Raw genomic sequence first — 22793 nt, 5'->3', positions numbered from 1 at the left:
TTATGACCACAATTTATTTCATCAGTTCACTTTTCTATTTGTGTCGATATTTTACTAGGAGCCAGGCATGGTGGCCCACACCTGTAATCCCAGAGACGTGATAGGTCGAGACAGGAGGATCACAAGTTCAAGATCAGTTGAGCAACTTAGAGCAACTTAGCAAGACCCTGTCTCAAAATATAAAGGGCTGGCGAAGTGGCTCAGTGGTTAAGCACCCCTGGATTCAATCCCCAGGGGCAAAAAAAGAAAAGAAAAAGTTTTCAGACATACAGAGGGTTGGAAGATTTCACTGTCCAAGTCCATCAATTTGCTTTTTAGTTGCATTTTAAAGTAAGTTGTAGACATCAGTGGCGTTTTCAACCTCAGAATACTTGAGTGTGCATGCCATTTATTAGGGGGTCAATATTTTTACTTTTTTCCTTTTAAGGTAGAATTTACATACAAAAAATGCACAAATTAAGTAGACTACTTGAATTTTTTTAATTCATTTTTTGTTGTAGGTGGACACAATACCTTTATTTTATTTTTATGTGGTGCTGAGGCTCGAACCCAGTGCCAGGCAAACGCTTTACCACTGAACCACAACCCCAGCCTGACTATTTGAATTTTAACAAATGCCTATATGTGTATAATCCAAAGCCCTTACCCAGCTGGAATATTACCAAGACCCCCAGAAAGGTCCTTCATGTCCCTTCTCGGGCAATACCTGCTCCCACTCTCCTATAGATGCCACTATGGTTTGAAGTTGTCCCCCAGAGTTCATGTGCTAGAGGCTTTATTCCCAGTTGGGACCTTTAAGAGATTAGGCCATGAGGACTCTGCCCTTGTGAGTGGATTATTATTGCAGGAGTGGTTTTGTTATCACATGAGTGGTTTTATAAAAGCAAGTTAGATTCCCTCCCCCCCCCTCCCTCCTCTCTCTCTCTCTCTCTCTCTCTCTCTCTCTCTCTCTCTCTCTCTCTCTCTCTCCTCCCTCCCCATCCCCCTTCCCTGTGAACTCTTGCCCTTCAACCTTCTCCCATGGGATGAGGTTCCCTGGATCTGGGACTTCCCAGCTTCCTGAATTATAGGAAATAAATCTGTCCTTTATAAATTACTCAGTCTCAGATTTTCTATTATAGCAGCACAAATGGATTAAAATAACAGGTAACAATTCTGACGTTTCCTCCCAACTTAGATTAAGTTTGTTCTAGGTTCATGCAGTGCACAACCTTTGTGTAACGTTTCTTTCACTGAACACTTTTGGGACTTATTCATGTTATTGCAAATACCAGTGGTTTGTTCTCTCTCTCTTTTTTTTTTTTTTTTTTTTGGTGCTGGGGATTGAACCTAGGGCCTTGTGCATGTGAGGCAAGCCCTCTACCAACTGAGTTACCCCAGTCCCATGGTTTGTTTTTGTTTTTGTTTTTGTTTTTTTACTGCTAAGTAGTGTTCCATCATATGAATACGCTACAGTTAACACATTTTTTTATGTGTAGAAATTTGAGTTATTTCCAGTTTTGTGCTGTTATCAGGAAAGCTATTATTTTGGGGGCTGGGGCTGTGGCTCAGTGTAGAGTGCTTGCCTAGCATGAATGAGGCACTGGGTTCGATCCTCAGCACCACATAAACAAAATAATGTGTCCACCTAAAACTAAAGATACATAAATAAATATTAAAAAAGAGAAGCTATTATTTTTTATGTCTTTGAGCATGTTTTTGTTTCTTAGGACTTCTTATTATGAAGGACAATTTGGTTTAAACATTGTTGCAGTAAAAAACAAATTGTATATTTATAGGTATAGTATGGAGATAATTATGGGGTAAAGGTAAATCAAATGTTTCTAACAAATTTTTTATTATACAGCTTTCCAGATAGAATCTCAGAGGTCTCTCCCTATCACCAACTTGAACCTATATACTTTTTTCTTTGCTCTTTTTCTTTCTTTTTGGCCTATCACTTTGGGTTTTATTAGTTTGTTTTTTGTTCTTGGGGATTTAACCCAGGGATGATTTACCATTGAGCTACATCCCCAGCCCTTTTAATTTTTTTTATTTTTAGACATGTTCCTCCTATTTTGCATAGTGCCTTGCTAAGTTGCTGAGGCTGATCTTGCACTTACAATCCTCCTGCCTCAGCCTCCTGAGTCACCACGGCACTCTGCTGGCTTGTTAGACTTTAAGGCATTTCTTAGATGCCTGAGTATTCTCCTCGTAACTATTTCCATATTCCCCTTGAACATCTTTTGTATGATAGTCTCCATGCCATTTTTTTGGTGAGTAGTTACAGAACTTTAATCACATTGATTTATTGCAGCCACTGGGTCATTATCATTGGATTTTTAGAATATCCCACATCTTAGGTTTGGCTTATTGATTCTGTATGGTATCATTAGATTAAGGTTCAATTGTGACTTAGGCTCAATAGTGAGAAACACTTCCTAGTGGGGACTACATACTTCATGTTGAATCAAAACCTGAGACGTACATGATCTTATGTTCTCCTTTTACTGAGGCTAAAATTGAGCAGAGGGGTTCTGGTCAAACCCAAGGCAGTCAGATCCAAGATTGTACAAAGTGCAATTTGTTGGGGACTAACAGAATCATGGTCCTGGGTGGCAGCAAGACCAATGCATCCTGTGATTTGGGTCAGAAGGAAGAGGGTATAAAATGGTCAGGACAAAAGTGACTTCATCCAAGCCCTAATGTACCTGGTTTATCAGAAGCTAGTATCAAGAATGTTGGGCACATTCACGGCACTTAGAGCTAGGGGCCACCTACAACTCTAATGAGTTTGTGTTTATAGCATGCAGAGAAGCTAAAGAAAACTGGCTGGGGCTACTTGGGGCAGTCATGGCAGTAACAACTCAAGACTGTCAGGGTCTAGCTTAAATTCATTTTACTAAATGTTAAGAGTATTTTCACATTCTTTTATTCCTTCTGCCGTTCTTAGCTGAAATTCTGTGAAGAATTATCCATTGTCAAGCAAGGTTTTGGTTAACCTAAAATAGTGTTTACGTGAAAGGGAGGCTCTTTCTTTGTATAACTTTTCAGAATAATAATTGGGGGCTTTAGCAATCTCCTAATGTGACTATTGATGTTTTCCCTCTATTATAAACTTACAGTCCTTAACATCCATGCAATCATTTTTTCGATTTTTTTAAATGTGGTTCTGGTGAAACCTGAGTTTCCCGACCATTGCTGGTAGATGAGGTCTGCATAACAGCCAGCCTCTGAAATCTGTAAATGTGTTGCAGCTCTTCATGGTGGGCTATGCCCTCCAGTGTTGTAGCTGATCCCAGCAGCTCCCCTTCAGTTTCTTCTTTCTGGGTTCTTGTGAATTCAAAGAATGAAATCTACAGACGAGGATGAGTGAGTTAAGAGTAGGATTTATTCAAGTGGGAATAGAAACAGAACTCCTGTAGGGCAGAGGGGACCCTAGAGGGGTATCCATTTGAGTGTGTGCCTGCCTAGGGGTTTATATAGCACTTGGGCCAATGTGATTGGTACAAATTTATACCCATCAGGGTTTGTAACCAGTGCTATTGATATAAATTATGCTAATCAGGCTTTGGAAAAGTGCCAGTGCTATTGGTCAGCTCTGTAATCCCATTCAGGTCTGTGCCACTTCTGTTTTCCCAGGGCTCTAGGGAAGGGGCCTTTGAGGTCGTGGGATGGTGATTGCTCTGGGGGGTTCTGGGATTGGCTGTCGCCACAGTACAGGTCAGCGTGTTCCTGGCCTGCGGTGGCCTACGCTTGCCTGCACTCGAGCCAGACCTATAGCTCCACCCCTGCTTTAGGGGCAGTTAATGGGGCTGGCCACATGGCTCAGCAATGGAGGAGCCATGTCACTTGGGAACTGTACCCACAGCCTTGAGCTAGGGACTTTTGACACTAAGCTAGATTCCTGGAACTTGTGGAGAACCCTTATTTGATAGTTACACATGTAGGATGAGCATGTTTTCAAAATCATCTATTGGGGCACATGCTGTAAGAAACATTCCTTATATATTTTTTTTGAGTTTTTTTTTTTAGGAGACTCTTGCCTTTGAATGAAAATTAAAGCTTTATTTACAAAGAAAATAATGATATTGACACTTGCCTTTAAAAAAAAAAAACTTTTTTTTTTTTTTTTTTGCTAGGGATGGAACCCATGGTCAATTTAATGCTGAGCAACATCTCCAGTTTTCAATTAAATAAATAAAATAAGGTTATTTTTTAAAAAATTTTATGTGGTGCTGAGAATCAAACCCTGCCTCACGTGTGAGACAGCACTCTACCACTGAGCTACAACCCCAGCCTCCCCTCCCCGAGTTTTTATTTTGAGACAGGGTCTTGTTAAGTTTCTGAGGCTGGCCTCAAACTTGCAATCCTCCTGTCAGAGCCTCCCAGCTCAGTGGGATCACAGGCCTGTGCCACTCAGCCTAGCTAAAAAAAAATATTGGTTTGTTTTGTGTTGGCTTGAGATATAATCCACACAAGTGAAGCTTTCCATTAACTCTGATTCATTCTGCTCTGAGTCCTTGGACACTAATTACCTCCCCAGTTGGAGTTCAGTCCAGGTAGGATCTGGGACTCTAACTCTCACAATTGCTTCCAGATATGGCTTCAAGGACAACCCTCACAGCAACCCCAGACTGTGCTACTATAATTAAAGCTGGTATTGTGACTTTTGAAAGCCTAAAGATGCACAAAGAATCTTACCAATAGTGGACACCCGTTAGGTGGATTCTTAACAACCCGGGTTCTGTGGGTACCTGCTGTCTGTTGCAGTCCTTTTCCAGCCACCAGAGTGCAGTGTTCCACTCTCCCCGACAGCCCACTTTGAGGTCTTTCTTTTCAAATCCTGGCACGTTTAGCTCCTGAGGTGGCTGAAAAAAAGTCTGTTGCTATAAACACAATCTTACAATGCAACCCAGTGGAGACACACATACAGTTGTAGTTCCACGTGTGTATAGGTGACAAACGTTTCATCCTACTTTGCTGCGTGTGATATACTCTTATATTTTTCTACTCATTTTGAAAAGGTGCTGATCCACACCCAAGTTGAGTTTATTGCTCGCAAATTGGATTGCAGCAAACAATTTGAAAAATGTTGCCTTTAAAGTTCCTCTAGTGGTACCCTGGATAATTATGGATGAGATGTAAAGTTAGAGGAAACTTTCCCAGGTAACTCTGGGTCTTGGTGCGACAGCTACAATGGGGCTTTAGGGAAGCAAACTTGAAATCCATTGCTGTTTACCCCGTATTTTACACTTAGAATTTCTCCTGATGCCTTTGTGGTGCTGGGGATCTAACCCAGGGCCTCTTGTAAGCACTTCACTACTGAGCTACCCACACCCCTGTCCCTACACTTAGAATTTTCTAACAGGTCTTAGTGATCCCAGTGACACTAATGTTGAGTTCATTCAAGTACTTAGGTAGATTGCAGCCACAGATGTGTGCATGATCTGTTCCTAAGTCCTTTGAACAGCACGGTGACACATAATCCCAGTCACGCGTATCTGATCAGGGTTGGCGTCTGGGATCTGAGTCCCGTAAAATCCTGCGTGTGCATCTTCCTTAAAGACTTCTGTTCCCTGAGGGCACACACGGTGGGACTGGCTTGGCTGGGGTTTGTTTGACAGCCCAGAAACCAAGCATGAACTCTGTCAGCACATTAGATGAACTAAATAGACAGGGAATCACCTGCCGCTGTCAAAGCATCTGCTTCTGAAATGCAGAAAATGGAGATTCTTTAATGTCCTGTTCTTGCTCTGCAGAATGTCACCAAGAGGACATTTGAGATCGACTACCAGAAGGACCGCTTCCTCAAGGATGGCAAGCCATTTCGCTACATCTCGGGAAGCATTCACTACTTCAGAGTGCCACGATTCTACTGGAAGGACCGGCTGTTGAAGATGAAGATGGCTGGGCTGAATGCCATCCAGACGTAAGTAGGAAGGCGCTTGGCTCTCATCTGGGACTGAACCACCCACACCTGGAGAAGGTGCTACTGCATTTCCCAGAGCAGCTATTGCACTGCTCAGAAATGGCAAATAGTCTAGTGTGTGGCCTCCTGGGAGGGGCTTATCATGATGAGCTCGCCTGGCTCTTCAGATAGCTAGCACTTCTTCCAACCTTGAACTGTGTCACCAGAAGTTGTAAAATAAATATCAGCTTAAAAAGGCAAAGGTACTAAAGACACGAATTGATGGGAATATACTATGTATATAACCAGAGATATGAAAAATTGTGCTCTATATGTGTAATAAGAATTGTAATGCATTCCGCTGTCACATGTAAATAATAATAATAATAAAAAGGCAAAGGTAAGTAACAGTGGGCACTTACCAGGTATAGGGCACTTGACCCAAGTGATCCCTTTCTCTGAGGTAGGCATTACTGTTCCCATTTATGTCTGGTAAAACTGAAATTTTCCCCACTGTCATAGCTTTGGTCAGAGGTCCAGCTAGGATTTCAACATGAGTGTGTGTAGGCAGCCAAGGCTTCTCTGAGCTCTTAGCAGAGTGAACTTGGGCTAAGGTAGATTCCTGAAACCAGTTTGTCTTCTTGATTCTGCTGGAGTAATTGTGTAAGGTCAGACTATAGAATTACCCCAGGCGTTATCTCTCTTCATCTCTTCTGATGTTGCCTGGTGACTAATTGGGAAGAAAGTTGGGGTGGCTGGCCACTCTGGGTTTTGCAGTGCTGATGTGGATTGCAGATAACTTTTCAAAGATGAGCGGTGAGGAAACCTTTAGATGGCTGAGGAGATGGTTAGGGAGAGTCCCACTCATTATTTCTGGGTCTAAGGCCACTGGTAGAGTGAACCCAGGTTCATCTGTTAATACTTTCTGCACTGAGTTCTGGTAGACCAGACCAAGGCTATCTGTCCCAGGGAACTCAGAAATCATGGGGTTGTAGGAAAAGGACATAAGCTACCGTCATCAGAGAGACTTTTATAAAGGGACTGAGTGGTTTCACATTTAACTGTGTATCCCAGGCTGTAGGTAGCCAGGGAGCTGAGAGTTGTTTTGGTTATTTTATTCCTTCTCATGCAATTCCTGACAAAATCTTTTGTCCAGATGTAGGTGTTGGAGGTTTGCCTACTTAAAGTTTATTTTTTTTTACCAAGTAAATGTACCTCTTAAAGTATTAGCCAAATATTTTTATTTTCCAGGCCGTACACAGGTATATACAATTTTTCTAGAATGAGTGTTCATGTAATTATTTTTTTTTATATATTTTGCTTTTTAAAACTTATACTGTGTTGAAAGCGTTTTTTTTTTTTTTTTTCTTGATACATTTTTTTGGTCAAGATTGTTTTGATGGGGGCCGTTGGGTATAGCCCAGTGGTAGAGCCTATGCTTAACATGCCCAAGGCCCTGGATTTCAATAAACTTTCAAGTTCCTGTGTTACCACTCACATATATTTGAAGTCAAGCATTACATGGGAATGGACCTTCTTTGTGGGTCAGGCACTTACAAAGGTACCCACTAAGTCTGATTGGCTTGGGTAGCTGCTATGAAAACTCTTCCCTAACCAGGCCTCTTCCCTTCCCTCTCTTGTCCCAAGAATGCCCCCTTCTCCTACCCCTCCTCCTCCGTGACTGCCAACTGTCCAGGAACAGGCTGTGTGTGTCTTGGCAGGTATGTGCCCTGGAACTTTCATGAGCCCCAGCCAGGACAGTACCGGTTTTCTGAGGACCATGATGTGGAATATTTCATTCGGCTGGCTCATGAGCTGGGACTGCTTGTCATCCTGAGGCCTGGGCCCTACATCTGTGCAGAGTGGGACATGGTGAGTGTGGCTAGACTGGGCTCTGCCTGCCTGGGAGGCTGGCGGGCAGCAGTCTGGCAAAGTGAATTGAAGCAGTTTAAATAAGATTGTAATTCTGGATTGCCCGGAGCCTGTGACTATACCCAGCACAGGGATCGGTTACTATAGAAGGAAAGGAACAGGTCAGGGTCAGAGCATGAGTTCTTTTGGTGGTTCATTCACATAATTCAGTATTCTCATCTGTCAAGAGTGGCTAGTGGTATCTGCTTTGTCTACCTCAGAGAGTAGTTGTGATGTTAAGTGGAATAATTGTATAAAATAGAGCCTTGATTCTCAACACGTTGCATTTAAACAGAATGATTATAATTTTACTATTTTCCATTTTCCTTGAAAGATTATAAACCAAAAAATGCAGCTTATTCCTTCTCCCTGAAGCATTTCTTTTCCATGTTTTCTAATAGTAATTTCTTTCTCCTCTAAGTTCCTTTCATGAAATACTTTTTTTGTTCCCTACTCTAGGGGGGATTACCTGCTTGGTTATTGGAGAAAGAATCTATTGTTCTTCGCTCTTCTGACCCAGGTAAGTTGGAGAGAGACATTTTGATATTGATATTGAAAGAGTCAAGTGTCTTGAAGTCTGAGCTACTGCTGCACAAATTCTTCTGAAATTTAGTTAGTCTATTAATTGCCGTTTACTGTCCTACATCAGACATTGAACACATAGTGAATAAGACTTTCTTGGCCTGGTGTGGGGGTGCACCCCTGTAATCTCAGTGACTCGGGAGGCTGAGGCAGAAGATTGTGAGTTCAAAGCCAGCCTCAGCAACTTAGTGAGGCACTTAGCAACTCGGTGAGACTCTCTCTAAATAAAATACAAAAAAAAAAAAAAAAAAGCGGGGGGGGGGTGCTAGGGAGGTGGCCCAGTGGTTAAGCGCCCCTGGGTTCAAACTCTGGTTACCCACCCTCCAAAAAAAAAAAACTTCCAGTGTTGTTTTTCTTCCTACGTGCTTTGTATGTGATACAGCCAGTGATTGTACCAACCTAATCAAAATGGCAGACAGAGTTTCTGGGGTGGTGTTGCTGGATTGGTTGGTAGCTGCAGTGTTCTTTTATAGAGATATGTGAATGAGAGCTTTTTTCCTTTTTCCCATGAGAGATTATTTTTAGTTATAAGCCCTGTATTCAGAAGTGCCCATGTGGCTGCATTTGATTTCTGAAGACTGATTTTTCCTGGGGATGGGAGAGGTGACCGAGGTGTTGTTGGTAAGGGACACTGTTATAATCAGAGTTAAAATTGACTTAGTGTATGAAAGCCTAGTATATTATGTTGTATATGTGTTTTCCTCTTATTGTATCACCACATACAACAAAGACACGGAAGTACTGGGAATCAAACTCTGAACCTCATAGATGCTAGGCAAACACTTTACCACTGAACTACCTCCCCAGTCCTTTTTAAAATTTTATTTTGAGTCAGGGTCTCACTGAGTTGCCCAGGCTGGCCTCAAACTTGAAATCCTCCTGCCTCAGCCTCTTGAGCAGTTGGGATTACAGGCATGGGCCACCATGCCTGGCTCACTCCTCTGTTTTGCACTCTTAATGTATCATTAATTTCCACATGTATTTCTCATTGATCTTCATGACACATTTTTTTTAAAAAAATAGCTTTCATTGTAGATGGACACTATACCTTTACTTTTTATGGGATGCTGAGGATCGAACCCAGTCGGTGCCTCACACATGCTAGGAGAGTGCTCTACCACTGAGCTACCAACCCCAGCCCCTATGACACATTGTCAAGGTGTGGGCTTTTATAATCTCCTTTTGACAATGTAAATATATAATTTATTTTAAATTTAACTATATAATTTTATCTTAAAAAGAAAAAAAGCCTTACTGTGATTGAGGTGGGAACATGGCCTTCGGTCACTCTTCCATTTGTTCATAAACCTTGCCTGAATACCTCCCATGGCCCTTGGTGAGGACGGACACCAGGCATACCAAGCCTTGTCCACCAAGGAGCTCAGCTGAGGAAAACTGGCTTTCAGGACAACATGGATCAGATTTTCCTTCTGAGTAGCTATCCCGTTTTGGAAGCTAATTGTTGGGTCTTGTTATATCCTGATCGGTGCTATAATAAGGCCTTATCAATGTCTCTTCTAACTAAACACTGTGTGATGTGTTGAACCTCTCTTGTTGTCCAGATTACCTGGCGGCTGTGGACAAATGGCTGGGAGTCCTTCTACCCAAGATGAGACCTCTGCTTTATCAGAATGGAGGGCCGATTATAACAGTGCAGGTAACCGTGGAACTGAGTATGGAGGCAGGGTCGGGGCAGGTCTTTATCCATCTGCATTGTATCAGTGATAGGACTGATGCAGACATGAGCCTCCGCATTCTGTTATCCTGAGAGGTAATGCCACAGCTGGTAGTTACTTTAATTGCATTGGGGGAAGGCATTGACATTTTTTCCCCCAAAAGAATGAGTCTCTCTCTGTTGCCCAGGTGGCCCTGAACTCCTGGGCTCAAGTGATCCTCCTGCCTCAGCCTCGCGAGTAGCCTACAGACTACAGGCACATATGCCCCTGCCTGGCTCTCACATTACCATTTTTTAATGCCTGTGCTCTGTGCAGGATGCCCTAAAAATGCTGTGCAGTTCTTCTAGTCACCGCTTTTGAAATTAAAAATTTCAGAAAGGTTGAGTCGGCCGAGGTCACCCTGCTGGTGGCAGAATCCAGATTGCACCCTATTTCTGCTGATCTCCTAGACTGTCTGTTTCTCTCGTGCAATATCTCCTGGATGCAGGAATACTGCAGGAACTGAAATGCTTTGGAGTCTGCCCTGCTAAGGCCATCAGTTATTCCTGGAATAGAAAGAGGGTGTGATAGGGGCCATTGTGTTTTCTCTCCAGCTTCCTGATCCCACTCTCCCCTCCTTGTGTTCTTAGTTCTGCAAAGACTGACATTGTGGGATCCATCCTGTGGCACATATTTTCCATGTGAAAAATCGGGACACTTGACCTGGCACAATTTTTGGTGTTTGCGAAATCACTTAGGTGAAATGTCAGACCACATTTGTTGGCCATTTACAAGGATTGTTTTTATTGAAATGAATAAGGTGATGTAAAACTGCATCTTGGAACATCAAAGGAACGCAGTGTGGCAATCCCTAAGGGAGTGTGGACCAGATTTCTTTTCGACAAACGGTGCCGTAGACAGGTTGTAGGGACTGGTTAGAGGAGGGAGCATGCTCCCCCTTGTCCCTCAGGTGTAGGTGGAATTGAGGTATTGAGGGGGCTGGGCGGGTCAGGTGGCCACTAGGCCGACTGCACAGGGGATGGAGATGTCCTCTCGTGCATCCAGGTGGCTATTCACAGAGCAGGGTGCACGTAGCCCCAGGATGCCCCTTATCTTTGATTCATCTGGAGTCTGCACTGGTTAAGCGGAGAGAGAGCGACATCTTCCTGTGTGGAGATAGTAAGTCTGAAACTTGATCAACCTTTGCTCTGCACATCTGGGTTTTCTTCCTTTTTCCCTCATCTCGGGTGAAAACCCTCCTTTTAGCTGCTACCATTTTTCAGTCTCTGCTTCTCCTTGAATCACTTTCCATTTCTGCACCCTTTGGTTATGGAAATGCCCCCCAAAATGGAATCAAGTACTAATTCTGCAGAAGAAAGCAAAGTTGACTGTCTTGGGGACATATTGTTCCTTGTGTCCATCCCAGTGACCTCAGATGACTTTAATTTGACCCTAGATCTGGTCAGGTGACTCTGCCTTTTCTTTCCTCCTCATCTCTACCTGCTTGATTCCCCTCCTCCACTCCACCATCATTTTTGCCCCTTGGTTACTAAATTGACAAGTACAGAAGAATACCACAAAGAGAGAAGACAACTGTCACTCAAACCTCAGGAACAGAAGAAAAGCACTTCACATTTTGGGGAATTTCTTTGGATATGAATATTTTACCATAATCCCCCCCACGCACACACACACTTATTTTCTTTTTTTTTTTTTTTTCTTTTTACAGAGTAAGTTGATGCTGTATGACCAACTTCCTGTGTGGCTTTTCCCACTTCATTCTTACGTCAAAAGCATTTTTTCATATCAGTAGAAGTTCTTTGTGAATCATCTTTCATGGTTGCCCCACTTGTATCTTTTTTTTATTTTTATTTATTTTTTTCTTTTTTAAACCAAGGATTGAGCCCAGGGGCCCTTTACCACTAAGCTATAATCCCCAAGCATTTTTAATTTTTTTTTTGAGACAGGGCCTTGCTAAGTTGATGAGGCTGGCTTCAAACTTGTGATCCTTCTGCCTGAGCCTCCCAAGTCATTGGGATTATAAGCATGCACCACCATACCTGGCTCCACTTAATGTTTTGAGGTTGGTGCATATCCGTACTCCCTCTGTCCTAAAGCTGTTCTACTTGACTGACTTGGCTTCAGGAGGACTCTCGGATCCTTTGGTTGGTGCTTCCTGCTGGGAAGAACATGTGGCAGTTCATCCTGTTTCATCTCTGAACAGTTGTTTTTCTAGTCTCTGTACGTTGAGGCAGCCATGAGGTCACATGAGTTTATGAACATATCCCAGACCCACAAGATGGTTCTAGAACTGACTAGAGGTGGATAGGTTGGACAGGAAAGACCTGGAGGATTGGTGTTTCTGTGAGTCAAGGTTTCTGCAAGAGCTGATTTCTTCAGGTCAAGAGGTAGAAAAGAATGGATTTACTCACTTCATAAGGTTGGTGCTTCTTCTGCATTCCCAGGGAGTTTTGAGGAGACCCTGGAAGCTTTGCAGTAGTTAAGGTCAAAATGAGGTAGTTTGGAATGCTTCTGTCGTGCTGAGGCCACGTGGGGTCTTTACTGCTGGTGTTTTCCAGATGCAGAAAACCAGGCTTGCCCTTATGATTCAGCCAGATCTGCAAATGTTCCTCTTCTGAAGGGATTAGCAAAGCCAGTGCCACCGGGGTGGTTGGCACACATAGATGTTCATCTCAGTTTGTACCTAAAACAAGCCAAAGATAAACACCTACCGAAAACATTCAAGGTGAAAATAATTTAGGAGTTTTACCTGAAACTTGACCTCATCCAGTTAATGAGGTATCCATCATGAAGTCTCGGGCCTGTTTATGCCTATTGTTTTCAAAGAGCAACAACTTTAGAAGTCTTTGTATGTAATACTGGATGAGTATTCCTAATTCCTAATGACAGTAGAAAGAAGACCTGCAAACTATGGCCCATGGGCCAAAACTAACCTGCCACCTGTTCTTACCAGAGTATATTGGAACATGGCCACACTTGAGGCTGCTTTGGAACTACAGTAGCAGAGATAAGTAGCTGAGGAAACCCATAGAGTCCCAAAGGCTAAATTATTTACCCTCTGCCCTTTATTGAAAAAGTTGGCTGACCTCTGCTCTAGAAAAAGCAGCATTCCTTTGAATCTCTGACTTTTTCTGTGGGTCTTGCAACCCCTTTTCCATTTGTATTTCCCCTGCCCTCACCCCAGCCTTCCCATGCCTCTGTTTATTTTTCTCTAACTGACAACACTATAGAGCTCCAGTAAGGTCTTACTTGCTAGCTTTTCAAGCAGTTGGTAGATGCCAGGTACTATACAACATCATGCATCAACTTTCCTCCTAACAACCCGGTGAGATAGGCACTGTCAATCTCTTACAAATGAGGACATTTTGCAGGTGGAGTCCCATGGATAGGAAGTGGTAGAGCTCAGATTTGCATGTGGACAATTAGGCCTCTAACCATGACCCTATGCTGTTTTGCAAATGTGCTTCTCTCTCCCCATTTCCCTCCATCCCCCTCTGTCTCTCTCTACCCTTCCCCGCCCCCCCCAAAATACCCAGGAATTTGGGGTACAGCTCACTAATAGAGCATGTGCTTAACATGTAGGAGTCCCCGGTTTCAATACCCAAGACTCCCCCCAAAAAATCATGTATATGCATTTACTACAAATCTGTTTATTTTGAGATACATAGTGCAATGGTAATAATTGAATAAGACTTGAAAAAGTGAGATTTTGGGGGAAGAAAACCAACATTGGGAGCTACACAGCTGAGAACATACATGAAGAAGCTCTAAGCCAACTTAATTGCTAGAGCTGACCCATAAATTTAGCTGTGAACTTCTAAATCCTAAAGGGAGCCAGTCATTTGAGTAGCAGCCTAATCATAAAGGGAGACAGACATAGTCACTTCAATAGCTCTTATTAAAAGAGCGGAAAGACAGAAAATGAGGAACAAAGAACCTCGCCAGTATTTGCAAAGCTTTTCTTAACACTCAATTATTTCAAAAAGAATTTCTCCTCCAAATACCTCCTCCTTCGAGATGGCTTTTTGGCCAGCAAAGATCTTGGTATTGGGCATGCTGGCTGGAGTCTGTTTTGCTTCTTGAACTCATAATAGGAATGACTTGCCAGAGGAAATGCTGAGAAAATGGTCCTGCATGAAACCATCCAGGAGGGGGACTGTGCTGGTGGCTTCATTAGTCAGGTTTCTATCAAAATGAACGCAGCACCTGAGAAAATCAGCTTATAAGGAGGAAAGGATTACTTTGACTCATTCAGAGGTTTCATTCAGTCCGTGGGTCCTTTGTCCTGTTGCTTTGAGCCTGTGGTGGCACAGAATCTCAAGGTGGGAGCACCTGGTAGAGGTGGCCTCTATGCCTCCTGGTAGCAAGAAAGCACAAGAGAGAGGAAGGGCTGCCCCAATGACCTAACTTCTCCCACTGGCATCATAGGCTGGTGACCCAGCCTTTAACATATAGGCTTTGGAGGGATATTATTTTAAATCCAAACTATAATAACGGCATTTAGTTCATCTTCATGGCTCTCCAACTCTGCCCTGGGCCTCATCAGGCTACTGGTGGTTTGGAATCCTTTCTATCCATTCCTCTTCCCCAGCTAGATGCTTTTCCTTCCATAGCACCTGCAGGGACGCTTCCTTAACTAACTCACCTAGCTACTCTCAGGCTGGACACCTCTTCTCTGGGGACTCCGTTTCTCATGCTTATGTTTAAAAGCAATGTTTTCACTGGATGCAGTGGCACATGCCTGAATCCCAGCCCAGCGACTTGGGAGACTGAGGTAGGAGGATGGAAAATTTGAGGCCAGCCTTATAGCTTAGCAAGACCCTGTCTTTCAAAAAAAAAAAAAAAAAAAAAAGGTGGTGGGGGACGTGGAGGGAGCTGGGGCTATAGCTTAGTGTAGCGCGTATAAGGCACGGGGTCTGATCTTTAGAAGCTCCCTAGGTGCTCTTCCCCTCCCAACTGCCCTGACTTTGATGCCATCAGTATCTACCTTTTCTTTATGTACTTTTACCACCTGTGTGTGTACTTGAACTTAATTGTCTGGTTTTGACCTTTCTATAAAGGAGATTGCCCAGTATGGATTTTTTTTTTAAGTATTTTTAGTGGTATATGGACACAATACCTTTATTTATTTATTTTTATGTGGTGCTGAGGATCAAACCCAGTGCCTCACACATGCTGGGCAAGTGCTCTGCCACTGAGCCCCAGCCCCCAATATGGATTTTTCATTGTTGTGCATTTTTCACTCAACACGAAATCCATTCATCTTATTGCTCAAGAGCCAGGTTTTTTAATCTTTTGCCATTGCCCCATAAGGAACCTTTTTAGATATTTTTTTTTCTTATTAGTCCCCCATAAGAAATTTTAACACCTGGGATATTATATATATCTGTTCATGTACTCTAAGTACATCTGTGTAAAGAGAATATGATTTTTTTTTAATTTTTTTATTTTTTGGTATTGGGCATTGAACTCAGGAGCACTTGATTCCAGCTCTTTTTTGTATTTTGAGACAGGGTCTCACTGAGTTGCTTAGGGCCTTGCTAGATTACTGAGGCTGGCTTTGAACTCTCGATCTTCCTGCTTCAGCCTCCTGAGCTGCTGGGATTACAGGCATATGCCACTGCACCCGGTGAATAACATTTTTTTTAATCTCATAAGAATTAATTTTCACTCCCTGGGTGGGGATGCTCTCTTCCTCACTAGGAATACATGCTTCAGCAATATCTGCATTTTGCACCTGATAGTGCTGTGTTGTGGGACTCCTCTGTGCCCTGGAAGCTGTTGAGCCATTAGCTACTGGATGCCACTAGCACCACCCACTTCCCTGTTGTGACAACCCAAAATGTTTCCAGACATTGTCAAATGTCTCCCTGGAAGAGGGCAGAAGTGCCCCTGGTTTAGAACCACTGAAGTTATTGAGCTCAAACCAAGTACTGGTAATGAAGCACAAAACCGGAACACTCTCGAGGTTCAACCTGAGGATATGGGATAAACGATGGGGCATCTATAGCCAGCATTGGTCCTTCCTAAAACTTTGTCCTATTCAAAAACTTTCTCCAGTTTTGAGGAAAGATGACATTTGTGTTGTGTTTATAAATCTGGAAGGCTAAATTTTAAAATGCTTACAATGGTTATCTATGGATCATTGAATTAGCAGATCTTTTAATTTTTTTTTCATTTTTCTCCATTGCCCAATATTTCTATCACTGGAAGGCATTTCTGTGTAATGCTTAAAGTACCTATTCTATGAGACAATACCACTACAATTCATAAACCAATTTGCTGTTTTGGTATTTTTTTATGTAGGTAGTGGAGGAGGGTTAGTAGAAAATAGCTTTGCTTTGTATGCTGAATGGCTTTTTGGAAAAGTCAGTTTGACAACTGAGGAAAGGACATTTTTCTGATAGTCATTAAGCCATGCCATCTCGGCAGGTGCTTAGTTATATTCCCTAAACCAAAGCTTGCATTAGAGTGGCTATATTGGCATCTCTTAATTTTTCCTTCTTTTTAAATTTGCAGGTTGAAAATGAATATGGCTCCTACTTTGCCTGTGATTTTAACTACATGCGTTTCCTGCAGAAGCGCTTCCGCCACCATCTGGGTGACAATGTGCTTCTGTTCACCACTGATGGGGCTCAAAAAAGCTTCCTGAAGTGCGGAACCCTGCAGGGCCTCTATGCCACAGTGGACTTTGGAACAGGTTGGTGTTTGTAAAAACAGAAAACATAGCTTAAAATCAGCTCTTTACTCAGTTAGTATGAGCAGCAGCTATTTTATATGGCATGGGCAGATTGAATGAGTTTTCTCAAGTTTTCCCTTATCAAGTGTGCTTGTCAGCTTTCTGTTACTGTAACAAAACACCGGAGATAATAAACTTAAAAAGAGGAAAAGTTTATTTTGGCTTACGGTTTTAGAGGTTTCAGCCCACGTTCAGCTGGTCCTATTGTTTTTAGGCCTGTGGCAGTGTAGTATGTCATGGTGGAGAAGTTCTGTTCTCTTTGTGGCTGCGAATCTAAAGAGAAAGAACAAAAGACCAGGGCCCCACATTGTCTTCAATAGCAGTACCCCCAATGACCTAAAACCTCCCAGTAGGCTCCACCTCTTAAAGGTTCCACCACCTCCCAAAGCATCAGGCTGGGAACCAAGCATTTTAGCACAAGGGCCTCTGGTGGACATTTAAGATCAACTGTAGCATTAAGTAGAAAGTAAAAGAATAATCGCACCACTCCGTTGCAGAGGATTGAATTATTTAAGCCCGTAGGACAAGATTTTCCAGGCTAGCTTCATTTTCAGCACTTGTAGAGCTAGACCCTGGAGTGGGGTCAGGATGCGGGCGAGCAGTTACAACTGTGAGATGTCCTACCCTGGAAAGCTCTGTCTGGGGCAGGCTCTGCTGCCCTCATCTGCTTTCCCTGTCCCCCCATCTTGTCAGACTCGTGCTGTGTTGTAGCCTGAGCACAATTTAAAGTCGGCCACTGGCTGGTGTCGAAGGCCTGTCGGCCCTTCTGTGCAGGAAACTTTGCGACACTTCTGTTATCTTTCTGCATAACTCATGACTCTGAGCTGTGAGGCCCAGAGGCGTCTGCCAGATGCTTCAAAAAGTGTCTTGGCAGACTTGCGTGTAAGCTGCAGAAGTTTAGCCAGTGAAATTTCTGAATGGGTGGGTAGTGTGACTAGGAGGCTTCTGGCTTTAAGAAATGTCAGGGAGTCTTCATTTAGACTGAGAGCAGCTGTCATAAAGGACACAACCGCTAAATGCTGCGTGTCATTCTGAACAGGATCCTAGATTGGATTCCACCCCGCCTCCCACCACACAGGATATTACTAAGACAGTTACAATTTTGAGTAAAGTTTGTAGATTATAGTACTGTGATTGTTAACGTTCTGATTTTTATAATGGTATTGTGCTTTTAGAGAACACCCTTGTTGCCCAGTGTGGTGGTACATTGCCCGTCATCCCAGTGGCTTGGGATGTTGAGGCAAGAGGATTACAAGTTCAAAGCCAGCCTCAGCAACTTAGCAATTCCCTGAGCAACTTAGACCCTATCTCAAAATAAAAAAGGGCTGGGGATGTAGCTCAGTGGTAAAGCACCCCTGGGTTCAATCCCCAGTACCAACGGGGGGAAAAAAAGTACTCCTTGTGCTTAGGGAACACACATCGAAATATTTAGGGACAAAGGGCCATCCTGTCTATAACTTATTCTCACATGGTTCAGAAGAAAATTATGTATATATTTATATAGAAGGAAAAACTGATGAATAAATGTGGTAACACGCCAACAATTGGCAAATCTTAGTGAAGAGAACATAAGTGTTCTTTGTACTATTTTTTCCAATTTTTATAAGACTGAGATTATTTTAAGATAAAGTTACCAAAAAAAAAAAAAAAAAGACCAACTCTGCAAAAAGCACGAAAACCCTGCTGCTCTTCCCCTAATGTATAAGCCACTTCAAACACATGGCATATCTAATGGTTGTCCTCCATTGAGAGGGACCCCCAGGAGTCTGAAGTGTTGGGAGTTTGACTGAAATTGCATGTTGAAAAAGGTTCTTCTATGTTACCAAAAAGGAGATGAAAAGAACGGACCTTAAGTCAACTGAGTATTTCTAGAAACGTGGTCTATTGCTCAGAGCGTTTGGTGATGGAGTAACTAACTCGTCTACAAAGAGCTGAAGAGGAAGAGGCATGCTGGTCTCCTCCCACATTGGCACGCTGCCCGCCCATCACAGTCATGAAAAAAAGCACAGTATTTTTCTGTCAGAAGGAACCAATTGAAGAGTGTTATGAGTCTGCTGTACGCAGGATTTGTCAGTGAAGTGATTGATTGTTCCCATGGGGGCTGAAGAACAGGCCACTGCAAAGCAGAGGTGCTGGGACAGGTGGCCCCCGGCCTGACTTATGCCAGCTCTGTTCCCTTGTGTGGGAGAAAGGGTACTGACCACTGATGGTGGTGGCTGGATCTCAGGAGGAGGCTCCTGAGAACAGTGCTGAAAGTTCTGAATGCCACCTCATGCTTCACAGTGAGAAATGCAGCCAGTGAGGTTCTGTTCTTTCTTGCTCAGCACCAAAGGCCCAGCTGAGAGCAAGCAGTTATTGAAGGGCCTCACTGGCCTCGCCTCCACACTGGGTGGGATAGCTTCCGCGGGTGTGGATCACAAAGTGTCAGGCGGGCTGGCACCTGCTCCTGTTGGTGTGGACACTGGGCGTTGTCACTCTTTGCCAGACGTGAGGCAGCCCGTTACCTCTCTGTGGAGAAATCCTCTTTAGAGGAGGAAGAAATGCAGAAGACACAGGAGACGACGTTTAGGCATCCCACTGGGATATTTCACAAAGAAAAATCGAGAGCAGGTGGTTCGGAATGGCTGACAATGTGCACGTGAGGATTCAGGGTGTGCTTCATTGTTTGGGGAGAAACACAGCGAGAGCACCCACATCCCCCCCCCCCCCCGCCCCGTGACTTATTAATTAGCTGCCAAGTATCTGTGGTGCTGTTATGTGTGGTGCTGAGGAGGCTTCCAAGGAAGTGTCTTCAGGGCAGGCCCATCCCTTAGGGAGCATCTAAGGTCGACCAGCTGCCCATGACCTGTGTGGAAGCCTGGGGAGCGCAGGCTTGTGAAGGGAAGGCCTAAGGCAAGTGGTCAAGGAAGACCACAGGACTTGCCGGTGAGGAAGCAATGTTCTCTGGCTCCCACGCATCTTTTAATGGATGATCTGAGTCTAGCCTAAAGCCAGTTTGGAGACTGTTCCAGGCCCATGAGGGTGTGGAGAAGGGCAGGGGGCCTGTCTCCATCAGTTTGGGCTGTTATAACAAAATACCTTAGACTAGGTCATTTATCAACAACAGCAATTTATTGCTCACAGTTCTGGATGCTGGGAGTTCAAGATCAAGGTGCCAGCTGATTCAGTGTCTAGTGAGGGTCCAGTCTCTGCTTTAGTGATGTCACTTTTGTGCACGTGCGCGCATGTGTGTGTGGGGGGGGGCGGGGGTACTAGGGATTGCTAGACAAGTGATCTACCTCTGAGCTGTATCCTCAGCCCCTTTTGAAACTACTCTGAGATAGAGTCTCCCTAAGTTTCCAAGTTTGGTCTTGAACTTGAGATCCTCCTGCGTCAACTTCCCAGAGTCATTGGGATTACAGGTGTGGACCACCACGCTAGCTTTACTTTCATACTGTGCCCTCACATGATAGAAGGTGCAGTGCTCCCTTGAGCCTCTTTCATAAGAGCCCTAAATCCCATTCATGAGGTGCACTCATGACTTAGCCACTTCATCCTGGGGATTGGATTCCAACTTAGGAATTTTGGAGGGATACCAACATTCAGACTTCAGCAGGGCCTCAGGCTCAAGGCATTTGTCATTTAACTTCTTATCATTCCCATGACTGACTCTTCTTTTCCCTCTCATTATTTCCAGGCAGCAATGTCACAGCTGATTTCCAAACTCAGAGGAAAGTGGAGCCCAATGGACCCTTGGTAAGAATCGGGGTTGAGGTTTGGAGACCGTCATCTCGTACCAACTCTATCTCAGCTGTCCAGAGGGTGGGTGGCGTGCCACTGTAGGAAAGGTGTAGCACCAGATGGGACTGTAGTGTTAGCCCTCTGGATTCATGGGTGACAGCAGAAACAGTGCTTGGAAACTGAGGCCCTGCGCTGGAGTGGAAGGGAACGCCAGCTCACGTGAATGGCCAAGGGAATTCCCAAAATGGTCCTGTTGCCTCCTTTTTCAGTGAGGCTCAGGGAACATATGTCACTTGCCCCTGGTGGTACAGCCTCCAAGTGGCTGGGCCAGAGCTAGTGTGTTTTTTGAAAGCTCTGCTGCAGAACTTCTCTACCTTTCAAGTGTTTACCAATTACTTGGGGATCTGATTGAAAAGCAAAGTTCAGCCAGACATGATGGTGCATGCCTGTAATCCCAGCGGCTCTGGAGGCTGAGGCAGGAGAATCATGAGTTCAAAGCCAGCCTCAGCAACTTAGTGAGGCCCTAAGCAATTCAGTGAGACCCTGTCTTTAAATAAAATGTAAAAAAGGGCTGGGGAGGGACTGAGACTGTAGCCCAGTGGCAGAGTACTTGCCTATCATGCGTGAGGCACTGGGTTCAATCCTTAGCACCACGTAAAAATGAACAAATAAAATAAAGGCAAGTTGTCCATCTACAACTACCAAAAAAAAAATATATATATATATATATAACACACACACACACACACACACATATATATATATACACACACTCATATATATATACACACACACACATATATATAAAACACACACACATATATATATATATATACACACACACACACACACACACACATATATATATACACACACTGGGGATGTGGCTTAGTGGTTGAGTGCCACTGAATTTAATCCCTGGTACCAAAGAAGAAGAAGAAAAAAAAACCAAGCAAGTTCAGTCTGCTAGGTCTGGGTGGAGCTTGAGAGTCTGCATTTCCAACAACTGTCCTGGTAGCATGGAGGATGTCGTTTGCTGACCACACTTTGAGTTGCAGGACTTGATGGCATGCTGTGGGGACTGCTAGGAGGAGGAAATGATGGCAAGGACCAGGCAGGTGTACATATCTGTTAGCCCTTCTCTCTCTGCTCTTCCTTTTTCAACAGTAGTTGTTATTGTTGACTCAGCTCAGTGTACAGGGTCACATCCTGTGCCTGTTCTGCCACAGGTCAGACTGCCCCACCTGTGTGCAAGCCTTATTTACAAAACAGTCTTTTCTGAGTCTGCTCTCTGCTTAGTGAGTGTGCAGGGGCTGCCTTCACAGACTTTGGGTGGAGCTATTTCCTAAAATCTGACACATCCAGCTTCCTTTATTTCTTTGTAGAACAAGGGCTTGGCAGAGTAATGCTTGCGAGAAATGTGAAGTGTGTGGACCTGCTTTGCAGAATATTTGTACAAGGTGGGGCTGGGGTTGTGGCTCAGCGGTGGAGCACTCACCATGCACATGTGAGTTGCTGGGTAACTAAAACGTAAAAATAAACAAAAAAATAAAGGTATTGTGTCCAACTACAACTAAGAAAAAAAATTTTTTTAATTAGAATATTTGTACAAGTCTACCTCATTGTAAAGTCAACCTGAGATCTCAATATCTTTAGGCACACAAGGGATGAATTTGGAGCTATTTTATAAGAACATTTTGCCAGATTCTTTGCCCAACCAAACTTTAATACTGTGGAATTGGGGAATGGTTAACAAAATTGACGTAGGTCAAACTTTTTAGGAATACAGTTGTTTCTCAATGTCTTTGGGGGATACAGTTCATGGGTTCTAGGATTCCCCCTCAGATACTCACATCTCAGCTAATTATACAGCATACTTGACGAAGGCAGTATTTGCATATGACCTACACATACCCTCCTACACTAAGTAATCTCGAGTTTACTAATACCTAATACAATGTAAATGCTATGTGAATAGTTGTTGTACCATATTATTTACAGAATAAGAAAAAATCCATGCGTTCAGCACAGATGGAGTTTTTTTTTTTTCCCCCTATCATTTTTGATCTGCAGTTAGTGTATCCACAGACACAGGACCCACGGGGTACAGAGGACTGACTGTACTTTATTATGTAAGATGAGATCTCAGTTTGGGTTGACACCTGAGGACTGAGTACAGGCAGTGTTGCTGTTGGCTCTGGGTTAAATGGTACCCATCAACACCCCTTTGCACTGGACCTCGGTGAAGTAGATGGGACATTACGGGAACAATTCG

At 43.6% G+C, this 22793-nt stretch overlaps 1 protein-coding gene across 1 annotated transcript in view; it reads left to right on the top strand.

Moving 5' to 3' along the window:
• The window catches only part of Glb1 (galactosidase beta 1), a 90178-nt gene that overhangs the window by 17525 nt on the left and 49860 nt on the right, over nucleotides 1-22793 (top strand). The window contains exons 2-7 of the mRNA XM_076868886.1: nucleotides 5742-5911; nucleotides 7612-7762; nucleotides 8261-8321; nucleotides 9946-10040; nucleotides 16579-16759; nucleotides 20475-20533. Coding sequence (XP_076725001.1) covers nucleotides 5742-5911; nucleotides 7612-7762; nucleotides 8261-8321; nucleotides 9946-10040; nucleotides 16579-16759; nucleotides 20475-20533 — 717 coding nt within the window. The remainder of the gene's footprint in view (nucleotides 1-5741; nucleotides 5912-7611; nucleotides 7763-8260; nucleotides 8322-9945; nucleotides 10041-16578; nucleotides 16760-20474; nucleotides 20534-22793) is intronic.

This window comes from Callospermophilus lateralis, chromosome 1 (assembly GCF_048772815.1).
Source record: "Callospermophilus lateralis isolate mCalLat2 chromosome 1, mCalLat2.hap1, whole genome shotgun sequence".
NCBI classification, from domain to species: domain Eukaryota; kingdom Metazoa; phylum Chordata; class Mammalia; order Rodentia; family Sciuridae; genus Callospermophilus; species Callospermophilus lateralis.
This window is presented reverse-complemented; position numbering and strand designations above follow the sequence as displayed.